Genomic DNA, 18,729 nt, shown 5'->3' with positions numbered 1-18,729 from the left:
CTCTCTCTCTCTCTCTCTCCCTCCTTTCTCTCTCTCTTTCTCCCTCCTTTCTCTCTCTCTCTCTCTCTCCCTCCTTTCTCTCTCTCTCTCTCTCTCCCTCCTTTCTCTCTCTCTCTCTCTCTCCCTCCTTTCTCTCTCTCTCTCTCCCTCCTTTCTCTCTCTCTCTCTCCCTCCTTTCTCTCTCTCTCTCTCTCTCCCTCCTTCTCTCTCTCTCTCTCCCTCCTTTCTCTCTCTCTCCCTCCTTCTCTCTCTCTCTCTCCTCCTTTCTCTCTCTCTCTCTCCCTCCTTTCTCTCTCTCTCTCTCCCTCCTTTCTCTCGCTCTCTCTCTCCCTCCTTTCTCTCTCTCTCTCCCCCTCCTTTCTCTCTCTCTCTCTCCCTCCTTTCTCTCTCTCTCTCTCTCCCTCCTTTCTCTCTCTCTCTCTCCCTCCTTTCTCTCTCTCTTTCTCCCTCCTTTCTCTCTCTCTTTCTCCCTCCTTTCTCTCTCTCTCTCTCTCCCTCCTTTCTCTCTCTCTCTCTCTCTCTCTCTCCCTCCTTTCTCTCTCTCTCTCTCTCTCTCTCTCTCTCCCTCCTTTCTCTCTCTCTCTCTCTCTCCCTCCTTTCTCTCTCTCTCTCTCCCTCCTTTCTCTCTCTCTCTCTCCCTCCTTTCTCTCTCTCTCTCTCTCTCCCTCCTTTCTCGCTCTCTCCCTCCTTTCTCGCTCTCTCCCTCCTTTCTCGCTCTCTCCCTCCTTTCTCGCTCTCTCTCTCCTTTCTCTTTAAACGTCTGCACACCTTACTTACCTTGCACCCATTGACATGTAACTACCAGGAGCAGAATAAACTTGAGTGAGCGTTGACCTCTGAAAGGGTCACTGTTTTCTCACAGTATCCTCGACAAACCGTGAGACACCTAGGGGTAGAATATCCACAGGGGTCGTCCTCTCAACCCTCTGCCGTACGATCCGCAGAAACCCCAGAGTGAACGGTGTAGACACTTTTCGCCTGCTGTTTCTCCGGGATTTCCCAGAGTTTTCCGTCAAAGTTAAGGTGCACTATCAGGAGGCAGGTAACCCCCTCAGCGTCTAGATATATTCATTTGAAGCAATAGTTATAGAAAATAAGATCTCACGGGTCCGTGGCACTTTGTGAGTTGGCACTGACGGGGAGTGCAACTGAAGTTTAGGGATCAAATTTGAAACCGATTTGCTAATACATAATTTTGTTCATCTATCATATGTTTTATATTTGTATTGAATGCAGATTTGATCCCATAAACAATCGAGACTGAAGGGACATGGGCTTTAAGAAAGCTCAATGGAATAAATTCCTACTCCAGCATGTTAAGGGGTTATATTTGTGTTTACATTAACAGTATGTTAAAGGAAAGAGACTTGCAAGTTTAATGTGGCTGAGGGGTGACCTAATAGAGGTCTTTAAAATTGTGAAGGTGTCCGATAGGTTAGACGTAGAGAGGATGTTTCCACGTGTGGGGGAGGCCAAAACTAAAGGGGCATAAATATAAAATAGTCACTAATAAATCCAATCAGAAATTCAGGAGAAGCTTCTTTCCCCAGAGAGTGGTTGGTATGTGGAACTTGTTACCTCAGGGAGTATTTGAGGCAAGTAGTATAGATGCAATTAAGAGGAAGCTAGATAAACACATGAGGGAGAAAGGAATAGAAGGATAGGCCGACCAGTTTAGATGAAGTAAAGAAGGAGGAGGCTTGTGTGGAGCACAAACACCAGCAAATCTATATTGTAAATAGCTTTTCTAATTGTAATGTTATACTTAATTCTAATTGGTATTATATAATCACAATGTGGGGAGCGTCCTTCAATACTCCCAGATACTTTACACGCAGCAGGGAGTGACTTTCGGCCTTTTCCAGATGGCCTTGTCCATACCCTTAAATCCAAACTTGGGACTAAGTAGAAACCCAAAAGGTTCATAGAGTCATAGAATTTAAGAAAGAAAGACTTGCATTTATCATCATCATGGGCAGTCCCTCAAATCGAGGATGACTTGCTTCCACATCAAAAAGTTCACAGGTGTTTCAATGAAGGACCTAAAATTCCAGGTCCCGAACTACATGCTGAAGGGTGGAAGATGCCTGTGTGTGGATTTTTTTTAACGTGTGGTGACCGTTGCACACCAGCCACCACACGGGCTTGACAGAGCTAGGTCTTGGTCCAGTGGCAAGGATTAACCAAGACGACTGGAGACCAGCTCTGCTGCACGGACCTAGTGCACTCACATATCGCAGTGTGGGCTGGGCCCGTGCTGCCCCTGGGCCCTCGCCTCTCCTGGGCCCCAAACTCTCCCCTCTCCTGGGCCCCGATCACGTCCCTCCACAATCCACAATCGCGAAAGGCCACATTAGTGAGCGGCCCCCGGCCTGCGAGCACCATCGGAGCAGGCCGGGGAGTGGAAGGAGCAGTGTGGCGGCGTACCACTCCAGGAAGCAGCAAGTGCTGGAACAGGAGAGCAACAGCATTTATATAGCGCCTTTCACAGCACCTTTCACGACCACCGGACGTCTCAAAGTGCTTTACAGCCAATGAAGTACTTTTGGAGTGTCGTCACCGTTGTAATGTGGGAAACGCGGCAGTCCATTTGCGCACCACAAGCTCCCACAAACAGCAGTGTGATAATGACCAGATAATTTGTTTTTGTTATGTTGATAGAGGGATAAATATTGGCCAATTTACAGAACGGGGAGGCCATTTGACCCACCAAGCTGGCTCCTGCTCCGATTCCCTTGCTCTTGCCTCATTCCCATTTAACATTTTTATTGTCAAATATTCACCTTTTTAAAAAGGCAGTTTTGGCTTCTGCGCCCATGGTTGTTGCCTGGTCGGGGACTCCATGTTCTCTACCCACTCCATTTAAAGAAAATATAATCTCCCAACCTCTGCCTTCATTCTTTTGGCGCTGGGTTGAAACTATTTTTATAATTTTTTTTGAAGTAGTTAGTGTTTTTGTTTCTGACACCGGAACCGACTGAGAGAGTAAGAAAAAGATGAAAAACATATCATTTAATGCTGGTCTTTCCCGATAGTCACTAAATGTGGGCTCGAGATCCACTCTCAGTAACGCTGCGGCATTGAAATGAACTTTTGATACTTGCCACATTACCAGCCCTCAAGTGGAGGAATGTTGCAAAGATATGTTTCCTGGTCAGTGCTAGAAATTAAAACCAATGACAATCAGGGGCACATGAGTGGCAGATACTGTCTTACAGAAAGTAGCACCATCCCCTGCTCCTGCATAAAAGTACATAACTTAAGAAATGTAAAGTTTTCCCCTGTCATGTATACCCATGTTTGCCTGGAGCCCCGTTATGTAACGCAAAACTGAGGGGCAAAGTTACAAGGCTGTAATTTAATCTTGAGTTCCAGCTTTACAAGCCTTCGAGATCTCTGCGCTCCTCCAATTCTGGCCTCTCACACATCCCTGATTTTAATCGCTCCACCATTGGCGGCCCTGCTTTCATCTGCCTGGGCCCCGAGCTCTGGCATTCCCTCCCTATACCCCTCCACCTCTCGCCCCTCCTTTAAGATGCTCCATAAAACCGACGTCTTTCACCTGTCCTGACATTTCCTCTGCGGCACGATGTCAAAAATGTTTTTGTTGATATCGCCCTTGTTAAGCGCCTTGGGACATTTTGCTACATTAAAGGCGCTATATAAATGCAAGTGGTTGTTGTTGTTGTGGCATTCAGGAATCACTCAGAGTTTGTGACCTCATCTGAATGTCTTGATTGAGTTACCCTCCCCCTATTAACTTGGATAATCATTTGTAGAAGCACTGAGCACATAGAGGTAAAACTGAAGAAAGAACTAACATTTATAGAGTACCTTTCATGACATCAGGGCATCCCAAAGTGCTTTATAGTCAATGAAGTATTTTTGGAGTGTTGTCACTGTTGCAATGTGGGAAACATGGCAGCCTATTTGGGCTCAGTGAGCTCCCACAAATAGCAATATGATAATGTCCAGATAATCTGTTTTTTTGTTATGTTGATTGAGGGATAAATATTGGCCAGGAAACCAGGGATAACAGCCCTGCTTTTCTTCGAAATAGTGCCACGGGATCATTTGCGTCCACCTGAGAGAGCAGACGGGGCCTCGGTTTAACGTCTCATCCGAAAGACAGCACCTCCGACAGTGCAGCACTCGCTAAGCACCACACTGGAGTGTCAGCCTCGATTTTTGTGCTCGGCTCTCTGAAGTGGGACTTGAACCCACAAACTTCTGACCCAGCCACAAGGGTTCTACCCACGGAGCTACTGGCTGACAGCAAGATCTCACAAACAGTACTGAGATAAATGACTTATTAAGGGAGAAATGGAAGGGGAGGCCATGAAGCTGTGATTCAGTCAAAACCCCTGTAATCTGTGAAAGTCAATCAGTGTGCTTCCAGTCTCATGTTCCTGAAGCTGGGATGCATGCGTTCACTGCCTGCCATGTCGGTGGCTTTCTGGCCTCTTGGATTCTCACAATAACAAGCTTGAGCCAGCAAATCATGCAATGAATTATGGTTTAACTTGACACTTAACCGTAATATGGAATGGTAACTATAAACCACGGGATTAAGCTGATTTTATTAATAGACATTACAAATGATCTATTTGGGACTAGTTTTATCTACTTTTATTATTATTAGTGCAAGAGTAAAATGATACTCAAATGTAGTAAATAGCATCTGGAGTTCTTGTTATCCGGTGGTATTGAGCAGTCGGGAGCTAGCCAAGCAGAGCTTTGGTGAGTTGCTACGTGCCCAACCTCTTGTACTTACCGTTCTCATCTCAAGACCACCATTCTAATGCTATTTTGCCTGCCTCCTATTCTTAGCCTCCGTATACTTCCAACTTACTTCCAACTTACCGTAAACTCTGCCACTTGTATTTGACCCCACACTAAGTCCTAGTGGTCCACCCCATTTCCCCATGGCATTAAATTCAAAATCCTCGACTGCATTTTAAAACCCATCCATTTCTTCAACAACAACAACAACAACTTGTATTTCTATAGAGCCTTTAACAGAGCAAAACGTCCCAAGACACTTCACAGGAATATTATACGACAAAGCATTTGGCACCGAGCCTCATAAGGAGAAATTAGGGCAGATGAGGGGTGATCTTATAGAAACATTTAAAATAATGAAAGGGATAGACAAGATAGAGGCAGAGAGGTTGTTTCCACTGGTCGGGGAGACTAGAACCAGGGGGCACAGCCTCAAAATACAGGGGAGCCAATTTAAAACCGAGTTGAGAAGGAATTTCTTCTCCCAGAGGGTTGTGAATCTGTGGAATTCTCTGCCCAAGGAAGCAGTTGAGGCTGGCTCATTGAATGTATTCAAGTCACAGATAGATAGAATTTTAACCAGTAAGGGAATTAAGGGTTACGGGGAGCGGGCGGGTAAGTGGAGCTGAGTCCACGGCCAGATCAGCCATGATCTTGTTGAATGGCGGAGCAGGCTCGAGGGACGAGATGGCCTACACCTGTTCCTAATTCTTATGTTCTTATGTTCTTATGACTAAAAGTTTGGTCAAAGAGGTAAGTTTTAAGGAGTGCCTTGAAGGAGAAAAGCGAGGCGGAGAGGTTTAGGCAGGGAGTTCTGGAGCTTGGGGCCGAGGCAACTGAAGGCACGGCCACCAATGGCTGAGCGATTATAATCAGGGATGCTCAAGAGGGCAGAATTAGAGGATTGCAGACATCTCGGGGAGTTGTGGGGCTGGAGGAGATTACAGAGATAAGAAGGGGTGGGTGAGACCATGGAGGGATTTGAAAATAAGGATGAGAATTTTGAAATGGAGGCATTGCTTAACCGGGAGCAAATATAGGTCAGCGAGCACAGGGGTGATGGGTGAGGGGGACTTGGTCCCTCATTCAACATAACAAAAACAGTTTATCTGGTCATTATTACATTGCTGTTTGTGGGAGCTTGCTGTGTGCAAATTTGCTGCCGCATTTCCCACATTACAACAGTGACTACACTCCAAAAAGTATTTCATTGGCTGTAAAGCGCTTTGGGACATCCAGTGGTTGTGAAAGGCGCTATATAAATGCAAGTCTTTCTTTTTTTCTTTATCATAGGAACAGGAGGAGGCCATTCAGCCCTCAAACCTGTTCCGCCATTCAATTAGATTGTGGTTGATCTTTACCTCAATTCCATTGACCCGTCCATGCTCCATATCCCTTATGTAACACAAATCTATCAATTTCAGTTCTGAATTTTTCAATTGACCCCCAGCCTCAACAGCTTTTCAGGGGAGAGAGTTCCAGATTTCCAGTACCCTCTGTGTGAAGAAACGCTTCTTGACATCACCCCAGGACAGCCGGGCTCTAAATGTGAGGTTATGCCCCAAGCCACCTTGTTCGTAGTCGTTGGAACTCCCTCCATAAATCTTCTGCCTCTCCACCTCTCTCTTAAAACCTCATCTCTTTGATCTCCCACTCCATAAATCTTTCCTCTGCCTGGACTGATGCCGGTTTTCCGTACGTCTATCTGGGAAAGGCCTTGGAACTTCTCAACACCCGAACGGCACGAAAATAAGTGCGAGTTGTTGTTGTTGTTGTTATTGGACGGATTCTCAACTCCCGAAAGAGTCAGGTAACACTGAAGTTGTTTTTCCGACCACTGCCATGACATTCCAGTGCTTGGCGGTGCCTAAATTAGACCTTCCTGTCTGCATTGCACATTCCCAATAACTGTTGGGAGATTAAGTCATAAGCTGAGAATGGGTTGCACCTGTCCTGCAACTAACTGTTTGGTCTCCTCCTGTTAACAATGCAATAATCACCGCTGGGCTTCATAGAATCATAGAAATTTACAGTACGGAAGGAGGCCATTTCAGCCCATTGTGTTCGCGCCGGCTGACAAAGAGCTATCCAGCCTAATCCTACTTTCCAGCTCTTGGTCCGTAGCCCTGTAGGTTACGGCACTTCAAGTGCACATCCAAGTACTTTTTAAATGTGGTAAGGGTTTCTGCCTCTACCGCCCTTTCAGGCAGTGAGTTCCAGACCCCCACCTCAACTCCCCTCTAAACCTCCTACCAATTATTTTAAATCTATGCACCCTGCTTATTGACCTCTCTGCTAAGGGAAATAGGTCATAAGAACGTAAGAAATAGGAGCAGGAGTAGGCCATATGGCCCCTCGAGCCTGCTCCACCATGTAATACGATCATGGCTGGTCTGATCATGGAGTCAGGTCCACTTCCCTGCCCGCTGACCCTAACCCCTTAATCCCTTATTGGTTAAGCAACTGTCTATCTCTGTCTTAAATTTATTCAATGTCCCAGCTTCCACAGCTCTCTGAGGCAGAGAATTCCACAGATTGAAGAAATTTCTCCTCATCTCAGATTTAAATGGGCAGCCCCTTATTCTAAGATCATGCCCTCTAGTTCTAGTCTCCCCCATCAGTGGAAACATCCTCTCTGCATCCACCCTGTCAAGCCCCCTCATAATCTTATACGTTTCGATAAGATCACCTCGCATTCTTCTGAATTCTAATGAGTAGAGGCCCAACCTACTCAACCTTTCCTCATAAGTCAATCCCCTCATCTCCGGAATCAACCGAGTGAACCTTCACTGAACTGCCTCCAAAGCAAGCATATCCTTTCGTAAATATGGAAATCAAAACTGCACGCAGTATTCCAGGTGTAGCCTCACCAATACTCAGAATAACTGTAGCAACACTTCCCTGCTTTTATACTCCATCCCTTTTGCAATAAAGGCCAAGATTCCATTGACCTTCCTGATCACTTGCTGTACCTGCATAATAATCTTTTGTGTTTTATGCGCAAGTAACCCAGGTCCTGCTGTACTGCAGCACTTTGCAATCTTTCTCCATTTAAATAATAACTTGCTCTTTGATTTTTTTTCTGCCGAGGTGCATGACCTCACACTTTCTAACATTATACTCCATCTGCCAAATTTTTGCCCACTCACTTAGCCTGTCTATGCCCTTTTGCAGATTTTCTGTGTCCTCCTCACACATTGCTTTTCCTCCCATCTTTGTATCGTCAGCAAATTAGGCTACATTACACTCAGTCCCTTCTTCCAAGTCGTTAATATAGATTGTAAATAGTTGGGGTCCCAGCACTGATCCCTGCAGCACCCCACTAGTTACTGATTGCCAACCGGAGAATGAACCATTTATCCCGATTCTCTGCTTTCTGTTAGTTAACCAATCCTCTATCCATGCTAATATATTACCCCCAACCCCGTGAACTTTTATCTTGTGCAGTAACCTTTTATGTGGCATCTTGTCAAATGCCTTCTGGAAATCCAAATACACCACATCCACTGGTTCCCCTTTATCCACCCTGTTCGTTACATCCTCAAAGAATTCCAGCAAATTTGTCAAACATGACTTCCCTTTCATAAATCCATGCTGACTCTGCCTGAATTATGCTTTTCCAAATGTCTTGCTACTGCTTCCTATCCACTCTATCTAGGCCCCTCATAATTTTATACACCTCAATTAAATCTCGCCTCAGCCTTCTCTGTTCCAAAGAAAACAACCCCAGGCTATCCAATCTTTCCTCATAGCTAAAATTCTCCAATCCAGGCAACATCCTCGTAAATCTCCTCTGTATCCTCTCCACTGCAGTCACATCATACCTGTAATGTGGTGACCAGACTGCACGTAGTATTCTAGCTGTGGCCTAACTCGTGTTTTATACAGTTCAAGCATAACCTCCCTGCTCTTATATTCCATACTTCGGCTAATAATGGAAGTATCTCGTATCCCTTCTTAACCGCCTTATCTACCTGTCCTGCTACCTTTGGGGATCTGTGGACATGTCCGGATTGAATTCCATTTGCCAGTTTTCTGCATTACAATTAGTTACTGCTAAACTGGCAAACACCGTAGCAAGCCACACCAGGGAATTCATCAAACTAACTGAAACAGGAGTTTTGCATCTTGTTTTTATTCTTCAGCAACTGTGTCGAAGGCCTTTGGTCAATATTCGATTGATGTTTCATGGTTTTCTGCTGAGAGCAGAAACAAGTTACACCTAAATTGTGACAATTATAACCAAGGTGCTGGTTAACAAAAGGGACATCGAGCTGTTTGGTAATTTTTCTGTCGGTTTAATTTATGCCGATCTCTTCCTATCTCATTAACATAGTGAAATGTCCCAAGGCGCTTCACAGGAGTATTATGAGATTAAAAAATTTGACACCGAGCCGCATACGTAGAAATTAGGGCAGGTGACCAAGAGCTTGATCAAAGAGGTAGGTTTTAAGGAGCGTCTTAAAGTAGGAAAGAGAGGTAGAGGGACAGGGAGCTCTGATCTTGGGGCCCAGGCAATAGAAACATTTAAAAAAATAGGTGCAGGAGTAGGCCATTCGGCCCTTCGAGCCTGCACCACCATTTAATATGATCATGGCTGATCATGCAACTTCAGTACCCATTCCTGCTTTCTCTCCATACCCCTTGATCCCTTTAACCGTAAGGGCCACATCTAACTCCCTTTTGAATATATCTAACGAACTAGCTCAAGAACTTTTTGTGGTAGAGAATTCCACAGGTTCACAATTATCTGAGCGAAGAAGTTTCTCCTCATCTCAGTCCTAAATGGCTTACCTCTTATCATTAGACTGTGTCCTCTGGTTCTGGTCTTCCCCAACATCGGGAACATTCTTCCTGCATCTAACCTGTCTAGTCCCGTCAGAATTTTATATGTTTCTATGAGATCCCCTCTCATCCTTCTAAACTCCAGTGAATACAGGCCCAGTCGATCCAGTCTCTCCTCATATGTCAGTCCTGCCATCCCGGGAATCAGTCTGGTGAACCATCAATAGCAAGAACGTCCTTCCTCAGATTAGGAGACCAAAACTGAACACAATATTCCAGGTGAGGCCTCACCAAGGCCCTGTACAACTGCAGTAAGACCTCCCTGCTCCTATACTCAAATCCCCTGGCTATGAAGGCCAACATACCATTAACCTTCTTCACCGCCTGCTGTACCTGCATGCCAACTTTCAATGACTGATGTACCATGACACCCAGATCTTGTTGCACCTCCCCTTTTTCTAATCTGCCACCATTCAGATAATATTCTGTCTTCGCATTTTTGCCCCCAAAGTGGATAACCTCACATTTATCCACATTATACTGCATCTGCCATGCATTTGCCCACTCACCTAACCTGTCCAAGTCACCCCGCAGCCTCTTAGCGTCCTCCTCACAGCTCACACCGCCACCCAGCTTAGTGTCATCTGCAAACTTGGAGATATTACACTCAATTCCTTCATCTAAATCATTAATGAATATTGTAAATAGCTGGGGCCCCAGCACTGAACCTTGCAGTACCCCACTAGTCACTTGCTGCCATTCTGAAAAGGACCCGTTTATCCCGACTCTCTGCTTCCTGTCTGCCAACCAGTTCTCTATCCACGTCAGTACATTACTCCCAATACCATGTGCTTTAGTTTTGCACACCAATCTCTTGTGTGGGACCTTGTCAAAAGCCTTTTGAAAGTCCTAATGCACCACATCCACTGGTTCTCCCTTGTTCACTCTATTAGTTACATCCTCAAAAAATTCCAGAAGATTTGTCAAGCATGATTTCCCTTTCATAAATCCATCCAGTGACCGATCCTGTCACTGCTTTCCTAATGCGCTGCTGTTTCATCTTTAATAATTGATTCGAACATTTTCCCCACTACTGATGTCAGACTAACCAGTCTATAATTACCTGTTTTCTCTCTCCCTCTTTCTTTTTAAAAAGTGGTGTTACATTAGCTACCCTCCAGTCCATAGGAACTGATCCAGAGTCGATAGACTGTTGGAAAATGATCACCAATGCATCCACTATTTCTAGGGCCACTTCCTTAAATACTCTGGGATGCAGACTATCAGGCCCCATGGATTTATCGGCCTTCAATCCCATCAATTTCCCTAACACAATTTTCTGCCTAATAAGGATTTCCTTCAGTTCCTCCTTCTCACCTAGACCCTCGGTCCCCTAGTATTTCCAGAAGGTTATTTGTGTCTTCCTTCGTGAAGACAGAACCAAAGTATTTGTTCAACTGGTCTGCCATTTCTTTGTTCCCCATTACAAATTCACCTGAATCTGACTGCAAGGGACCTACGTTTGTCTTCACTAATCTTTTTCTCTTCACATATCTATAGAAGCTTTTGCAGTCAGTTTTTATGTTCCCAGCAAGCTTCCTCTCATATTCTATTTTCCCCCTTCTAATTAAATCCTTCGTCCTCCTCTGCTGAATTCTAAATTTCTCCCAGTCCTCAGGTTTTCTGCTTTTTCTGGCCAATTTCAATGCCTCTTTCTTGGATTTAACATTATCCTTAATTTCCCTTCTTAGCCACGGTTGAGCCACCTTTCCCGGTTTATTTTTACTCCAGATAGGGATGTACAATTGTTGAAGTTCATCCATGTGTTCTTTAAATGTTTGCTATTGCCTATCCACCATCAACCCTTTAGTATCATTTGCCAGTCTATTCTAGCCAATTCACGTCTCATACCATCGAAGTTGCCTTTCCTTAAGTTCAAGACCCTCATCTCTGAATTAACTGTGTCACTCTCCATCTTAATAAAAATTCTATCATATTATGGTCACTCTTCCCCAAGGGGCCTCGCACAACAAGATTGCTAATTAGTCCTTTCTCATTAGAAACATAGAATATAGGTGCAGGAGTAGGCCACCCGGCCCTTCGAGCCGACACCACCATTAAACAAGATCATGGCTGATCATTCCCTCAGTACCCCTTTCCTGCTTTCTCTCCATACCCCTTGATTCCCTTAGCCATAAGGCCCATATCTAACTCCCTCTTGAATATATCCAATTAACTGGCAACAACTCTCTGCGGCAGGGAATTCCACAGGTTAACAACTCTCTGAGTGAAGAACTTCCCCAACATCGGGAACAATCTTCCTGCATCTAACCTGTCCAGTCCCGTCAGAATTTTATATGTTTCTATGAGATCCCCTCTCATCCTTCTAAACTCCACTGAATGCAGGCCCAGTTGATCCAGTCTCTCCTCATATGTCAGTCCTACCATCCCGGGAATCAGTCTGGTGAACCTTCGCTGCACTCCTTCAATAGCAAGAACGTCCTTCCTCAGAGTAGGAGACCAAAACTGAACACAGTATTCCAGGTGATACACATCACCCAGTCTAGGATGGCCAGCCCTCTAGTCGGTTCCTCGACATATTGGTCTAGAAAACATCTCATTAACATAGTGAACCGTCCCAAGGCACATCACAGGAGTATTATGAGATTTAAAAATTTGACACTGGGCTGAATACATAGAAATTAGGGCAGATGACCAAAAGCTTGGTCAAAGAGGTAGGTTTTAAGGAGTGTCTTGAAGGAGGGAAGAGAGTTAGAGGCTGGAGAAGGTTAGGCAGGGAGTTCCAGAGCTTGGGGCCGAGGCAACAGAAGGCACGGCCACCAATGGTTGAGCGATTAGACGCATTTAAGGGGAAGCTCGATAAGTATATGAGGGAGAAAGGAATAATACTCCTGTCGAGTTAGATGAAGAGGGGTGGAGGAGGCTCCTGTGAAGCATGGACCAGTTGGGCCGAAAGGCCTGTTTCTGTGCTGTAACTTCTATGGAAGATAGCGTGTATCCTGTGGTCTTTCGGTTCTGCTGCAAAGTCTTTGTAGCCCGGTATAAAATGGACGGCAAGTTGGTGCTTTCTATCCACGTTAGTTGCCGGGAGCAACAATGGCTTTTAGTTATACAGCGACTTTAACATAGTAAAACGTCCCAAGGCGCTTCACAGGAGCGTAATCGAGCAACATTCGAAACCGAGCCACACGTGATCTTAGGGCTTGGTCAAGGAGGTAGATTTTAAGGAGCGTCTTAGAGGAGGAGAGAGAGGTAGATAGGCGGAGAGGTTTAGGGAGAGAATTACCGAGCTTAGGGCCTAGGCAGCTGAAGGCATGGCCGCCGATGGTGCAGTGATTAAAATCGGTTATGTTCAAGAGGCCAGAATTAGAGGAGTGCAGGTATCTCTGGGGGTTGTAGGGCTGGAGGATATTACAGAGATAGGGAGGGGCATGGAGGGATTTGTAAACAAGAATGAGAATTTTGAAATCGAGGCGTTGCTTAACCGGGAGCTAATCTCGGTCAGCGAGCACAGGGGTGATGGGTGAATGGATTGGGTGCGAGTTAGGACATGGGCAGCAGAGTGTTGGATGACCGCAGGTTTACCGAGGGTGGAATATGGGAGGCCAGTCAGGAGTGTGTTGGAATAGTCAAGTCTAGAGATAACAAATGCATGGATGTGGGTTTCAGCAGCAGATGAGCTGTGGCAGGGACGGAGACGGGCGATGTTAATCATAGGTAGTCCCTCGGAATCGAGGAAGACTTGCTTCCACTCCCAAAGTGAGTTCTTTGATGGCTGAACAGTCCGATATGAGAGCCACAGACCCTGTTACAGGTGGGACAGACATTCGTCGAGGGAAGGGGTCGTTGGGGCTGGTTTGCCGTGTGCTCCTTCCACTGCCTGCGCTTGGCCTCTTCATGCTCATTGCGTTGGGACTCGACGCCCTCCCGGATGTACTTTCCCCACCTCGGGTGGTCTTTGGCCAGGGTCTCCCAGTGAGGTTGTGCTGTTGGGGAGGAGTTAAACTAATATGGCAGGGAGATGGGAACCAATGCAAGGAGACAGAGGGAGACGCAAAAGCAAAAGACAGAAAGGAGATGAGGAAAAGTGGAGGGCAGAGAAACCCAAGGCAAAGAACAAAAAGGGCCACTGTACAGCAAAATTCTAAAAGGACAAAGGGTGTTAAAAAAACAAGCCTGAAGGCTTTGTGTCTTAATGCAAGGAGTATCCGCAATAAGGTGGATGAATTAACTGTGCAAATAGATGTTAGCAAACATGATGTGATTGGGATTACGGAGACGTGGCTCCAGGATGATCAGGGCTGGGAACTCAATATCCAGGGGTATTCAACATTCAGGAAGGATAGAATAAAAGGAAAAGGAGGTGGGGTAGCATTGCTGGTTAAAGAGGAGATTAATGCAATAGTTAGGAAGGACATTAGCTTGGATGATGTGGAATCTATATGGGTAGAGCTGCAGAACACCAAAGGGCAAAAAACGTTAGTGGGAGTTGTGTACAGACCTCCAAACAGTAGTAGTGATGTTGGGGAGGGTATCAAACAGGAAATTAGGGGTGCATGCAATAAAGGTGCAGCAGTTATAATGGATGACTTTAATATGCACATAGATTGGGCGAGCCAAACTGGAAGCAATACGGTGGAGGAGGATTTCCTGGAGTGCATAAGGGATGGTTTTCCAGACCAATATGTCGAGGAACCAACTAGAGGGGGAGGCCATCTTAGACTGGGTGTTGTGTAATGAGAGAGGATTAATTAGCAATCTCATTGTGCGAGGCCCCTTGGGGAAGAGTGACCATAATATGGTGGAATTCTGCATTAGGATGGAGAATGAAACAGTTAATTCAGAGACCATGGTCCAGAACTTAAAGAAGGGTAACTTTGAAGGTATGAGGCGGGAATTGGCTAGGATAGATTATCGAATGATACTTAAGGGGTTGACTGTGGATGGGCAATGGCAGCTATTTAGAGACCGCATGGATGAACTACAACAATTGTACATTCCTGTCTGGCGTAAAAATAAAAAAGGGAAGGTGGCTCAACCGTGGCTATCTAGGGAAATCAGGGATAGTATTAAAGCCAAGGAAGTGGCATACAAATTGGCCAGAAATAGCAGCGAACCCGGGGACTGGGAGAAATTTAGAACTCAGCAGAGGAGGACAAAGGGTTTGATAAGGGCAGAGAAAATGGAGTACGAGAAGAAGCTTGCAGGGAACATTAAGGCGGATTGCAAAAGTTTCTATAGGTATGTAAAGAGAAAAAGGTTAGTAAAGACAAACGTAGGTCCCCTGCAGTCAGAATCAGGGGAAGTCATAACTGGGAACAAAGAAATGGCAGACCAATTGAACAAGTACTTTGGTTCGGTATTCACTGAGGAGGTCACCAACAACCTTCCGGATATAAAAGGGGTCAGAGGGTCTAGTAAGGAGGAGGAACTGAGGGAAATCTTTATTAGTCGGGAAATTGTGTTGGGGAAATTGATGGGATTGAAGGCCGATAAATCCCCAGGGCCTGATGGACTGCATCCCAGAGTACTTAAGGAGGTGGCCTTGGAAATAGTGGATGCATTGACAGTCATTTTCCAACATTCCATTGACTCTGGATCAGTTCCTATCGAGTGGAGGGTAGCCAATGTAACCCCACTTTTTAAAAAAAGAGGGAGAGAGAAAACAGAGAATTATAGACCGGTCAGCCTGACCTCAGTCGTGGGTAAAATGATGGAATCAATTATTAAGGATGTCATAGCAGTGCATTTGGAAAATGGTGACATGATAGGTCCAAGTCAGCATGGATTTGTGAAAGGGAAATCATGCTTGACAAACCTTCTGGAATTTTTTGAGGATGTTTCCAGTAAAGTGGACAAGGGAGAACCAGTTGATGTGGTATATTTGGACTTTCAGAAGGCTTTCGACAAGGTCCCACACAAGAGATTAATGTGCAAAGTTAAAGCACATGGAATTGGGGGTAGTGTGCTGACGTGGATTGAGAACTGGTTGTCAGACAGGAAGCAAAGAGTAGGAGTAAATGGGTACTTTTCAGAATGGCAGGCAGTGACTACTGGGGTACCGCAAGGTTCTGTGCTGGGGCCCGAGCTGTTTACATTGTACATTAATGATTTAGACGAGGGGATTAAATGTAGTATCTCCAAATTTGCGGATGACACTAAGTTGGGTGGCAGTGTGAGCTGCGAGGAGGATGCTATGAGGCTGCAGAGTGACTTGGATAGGTTAGGTGAGTGGGCAAATGCATGGCAGATGAAGTATAATGTGAATAAATGTGAGGTTATCCACTTTGGTGGTAAAAACAGAGAGACAGACTATTATCTGAATGGTGACAGATTAGGAAAAGGGGAGGTGCAACGAGACCTGGGTGTCATGGTACACCAGTCATTGAAGGTTGGCATGCAGGTACAGCAGGCGGTTAAGAAAGCAAATGGCATGTTGGCCTTCATAGCAAGGGGATTTGAGTACTGGGGCAGGGAGGTGTTGCTACAGTTGTACAGGGCATTGGTGAGGCCACACCTGGAGTATTGTGTACAGTTTTGGTCTCCTAACTTGAGGAAGGACATTCTTGCTATTGAGGGAGTGCAGCGAAGATTCACCAGACTGATTCCCGGGATGGTGGGACTGACCTATCAAGAAAGACTGGATCAACTGGGCTTGTATTCACTGGAGTTCAGAAGAATGAGAGGGGACCTCATAGAAACGTTTAAAATTCTGACGGGTTTAGACAGGTTAGATGCAGGAAGAATGTTCCCAATGTTGGGGAAGTCCAGAACCAGGGGTCACAGTCTAAGGATAAGGGGTAAGCCATTTAGGACCGAGATGAGGAGAAACTTCTTCACCCAGAGAGTGGTGAACCTGTGGAATTCTCTACCACAGAAAGTAGTTGAGGCCAATTCACTAAATATATTCAAAAGGGAGTTCGATGAAGTCCTTACTACTCGGGGGATCAAGGGATATGGCGAGAAAGCAGGAAGGAGGTACTGAAGTGCATGTTCAGCCATGAACTCATTGAATGGCGGTGCAGGCTAGAAAGGATGAATGGCCTACTCCTGCACCTATTTTCTATGTTTCTCTGTTTCTATGTTTCTATGTTTCTATGTCAGTGGTGATGTCGCACTTTACCAGGGAGGCTTTGAGGGTGTCCTTATAACGTTTCCGCTGTCCTCCTTCGGCTCGTTTACCATGAAGGAGCTCCACATAGAGCATTTGCTTAGGGAGTCTCGTATCTGGCATGCGAACTGTGACCTGCCCAGCGAAGCTGTTTGAGTGTGGTCAGTGCTTCAATACTGGGGATGTTAGCCTGGACGAAGACACTGATGTTGGTGCGCCTGTCCTCCCAGGGGATTTGCAGTGTCTTGCGGAGACATCGTTGGTGATATAGCTCCAGCGACTTGAGGTGCCTTCTATACATCGTCCATGCCTAAGATCCATACAGGAGGGCCGGTATTACTACAGCCCTGTAAACCATGAGCTTGGTGGCAGATTTGAGGGCCTGGTCTTCAAGCACTCTTTTCCTCAGAAGTACTGGAGGTGATGTTGAATCTCCGCATCAGTGCCTGCCTTTTTTGATAAGAGGCTCCCGAGATATGGGAAATGGTCCACGTTGTCCAGGGCTGCACCGGGGATCTTGATGATTGGAGGGCAGTGCTGAGCGGCGGTGACAGGCTGGTGGAGGATCTTTGTCTTATGTTAAGCGTAAGGCCTATGCTTTCATATGCCTCAGTGAGTACATCGACTATATCCTGGAGTTCAGCCAGAGAATGTGCTCAGACGCAGGCGCGTCCGTCCGCGTACTGCAGCTCAACGGCAGAGGTTGAGGTGATCTTGAACCTGGCCTGGAGGTTAAACAGCTTCCCACTGGTTCTGTAGTTTAGTTCCACTCCAGTGGGGAGCTTGTTGATTGTGAGGTGCAGCATGGCGGCGATAACAAAGGCATGGATGTGGCTTTCAGCAGCAGATGAGCTGAGGCAGGGGCGGAGACGGGCGATGTTACAGAGGTGGAAATGGGCGGTCTTAGCAATGCTGTGGCTATGTGGTCGGAAGCTCCTCTCGGGGTCAAATATGACACCAAGGTGGCGAACAGTCTGGTTCAGCCACAGACAGTGGCCAGGGAGAGGGATGGAGTCGGTGGTTAGGGAACAGAGTTTGCGGCGGGGACCGAAGGCAATGGCGGGATTTAATTTACAGCAAAAATAGAGTGAGGTTCGAAGCTTCTGCATATTTTATAGCACAGGTGGACTGAAGCAACTTTCTCTTGTCTTTCAGCTCTCAAGAAGATGATCGGCCAATGTCCCCCTTTTATTTAAGGTAAGCTTTCTATGATCTTTTTTGTCGCAGTTTCACTGATCGGGGATCACTTTTTAAAACATTAAGAGGTAGTTTTGGAATCAGCCAAAGCAAGACCTCTGCCAGCTAAATGGAGCCTCAGAGTCCTGATTGGTTAACAGATTGTTGAAATGGAGGATTGCTGAGAAGGTGAACATCTAATTACATTTATCTAATGGTTATCAGTGTAATGTCTCTCTCTCCACACTGTGGATACCTGTGTTACTGCACTAGTGTTGTTTAATAAAGAGCAGGTCACCTGACCAGTAGGTCAGAAGATTCCGGACTGACAGCCATCTTGCAGGTTGTGTGTTGTGTGCTTCCCTGAAGATATCACAGTCAGCAACTCCGTTACGTCAGAAACGGACCAAAGGCTTTCAAGCTCCCATAGAACTCCATCGACCAGCAGGGAGATTACTGATACCTCAGAGCGGTTGAATATATCAGTAACAACAACAACTTGCATTTATACAGCGCCTTCTAACACCGTAAAATGTCCCAAGGCGCTTCACAGGAGCGTTATCAAACAAGAATTTGATACCGAGTCACAGAGAGATAAATTGGGACAGGTGACCAAAAACTTGGTCATGGTGATATGTCTTAAAGGAGGACAGAGGTGGAGAGATTTCGGGAGGGAATTCCAGAGATTACAGCCTAGGCAACTGAAAGCACGGCTGCCAGTGGTGGAGTGCTTCAAATCGGGGATGCACGAGAGTCCAGAATTGGAGGAATTGCAGAGATCTGAGGGTTGTAGCTGTGGAGGAAGTTATAGAGCTAAGGAGGGACGAGGCCATTGAGGGATTACAACAGAAGAA

General features: G+C 45.9%; 1 protein-coding gene across 4 annotated transcripts in view; it reads left to right on the top strand.

Annotated features, from left to right (window-relative positions):
• Nucleotides 1-18,729, top strand: part of LOC139250280 (protein FAM13A-like) — a 111,595-nt gene that overhangs the window by 2,587 nt on the left and 90,279 nt on the right. For all 4 annotated transcript variants that reach the window (XM_070872790.1, XM_070872781.1, XM_070872794.1 and 1 more), the window contains exon 2: nucleotides 17,855-17,896. In XM_070872790.1, coding sequence (XP_070728891.1) covers nucleotides 17,855-17,896 — 42 coding nt within the window. The remainder of the gene's footprint in view (nucleotides 1-17,854; nucleotides 17,897-18,729) is intronic.

This window comes from Pristiophorus japonicus, chromosome 2 (genome assembly GCF_044704955.1).
Source record: "Pristiophorus japonicus isolate sPriJap1 chromosome 2, sPriJap1.hap1, whole genome shotgun sequence".
Taxonomy (NCBI): domain Eukaryota; kingdom Metazoa; phylum Chordata; class Chondrichthyes; family Pristiophoridae; genus Pristiophorus; species Pristiophorus japonicus.
Note: the sequence above shows the minus strand (reverse complement) of the source record. Positions and strands in the feature narration are given on the sequence as shown.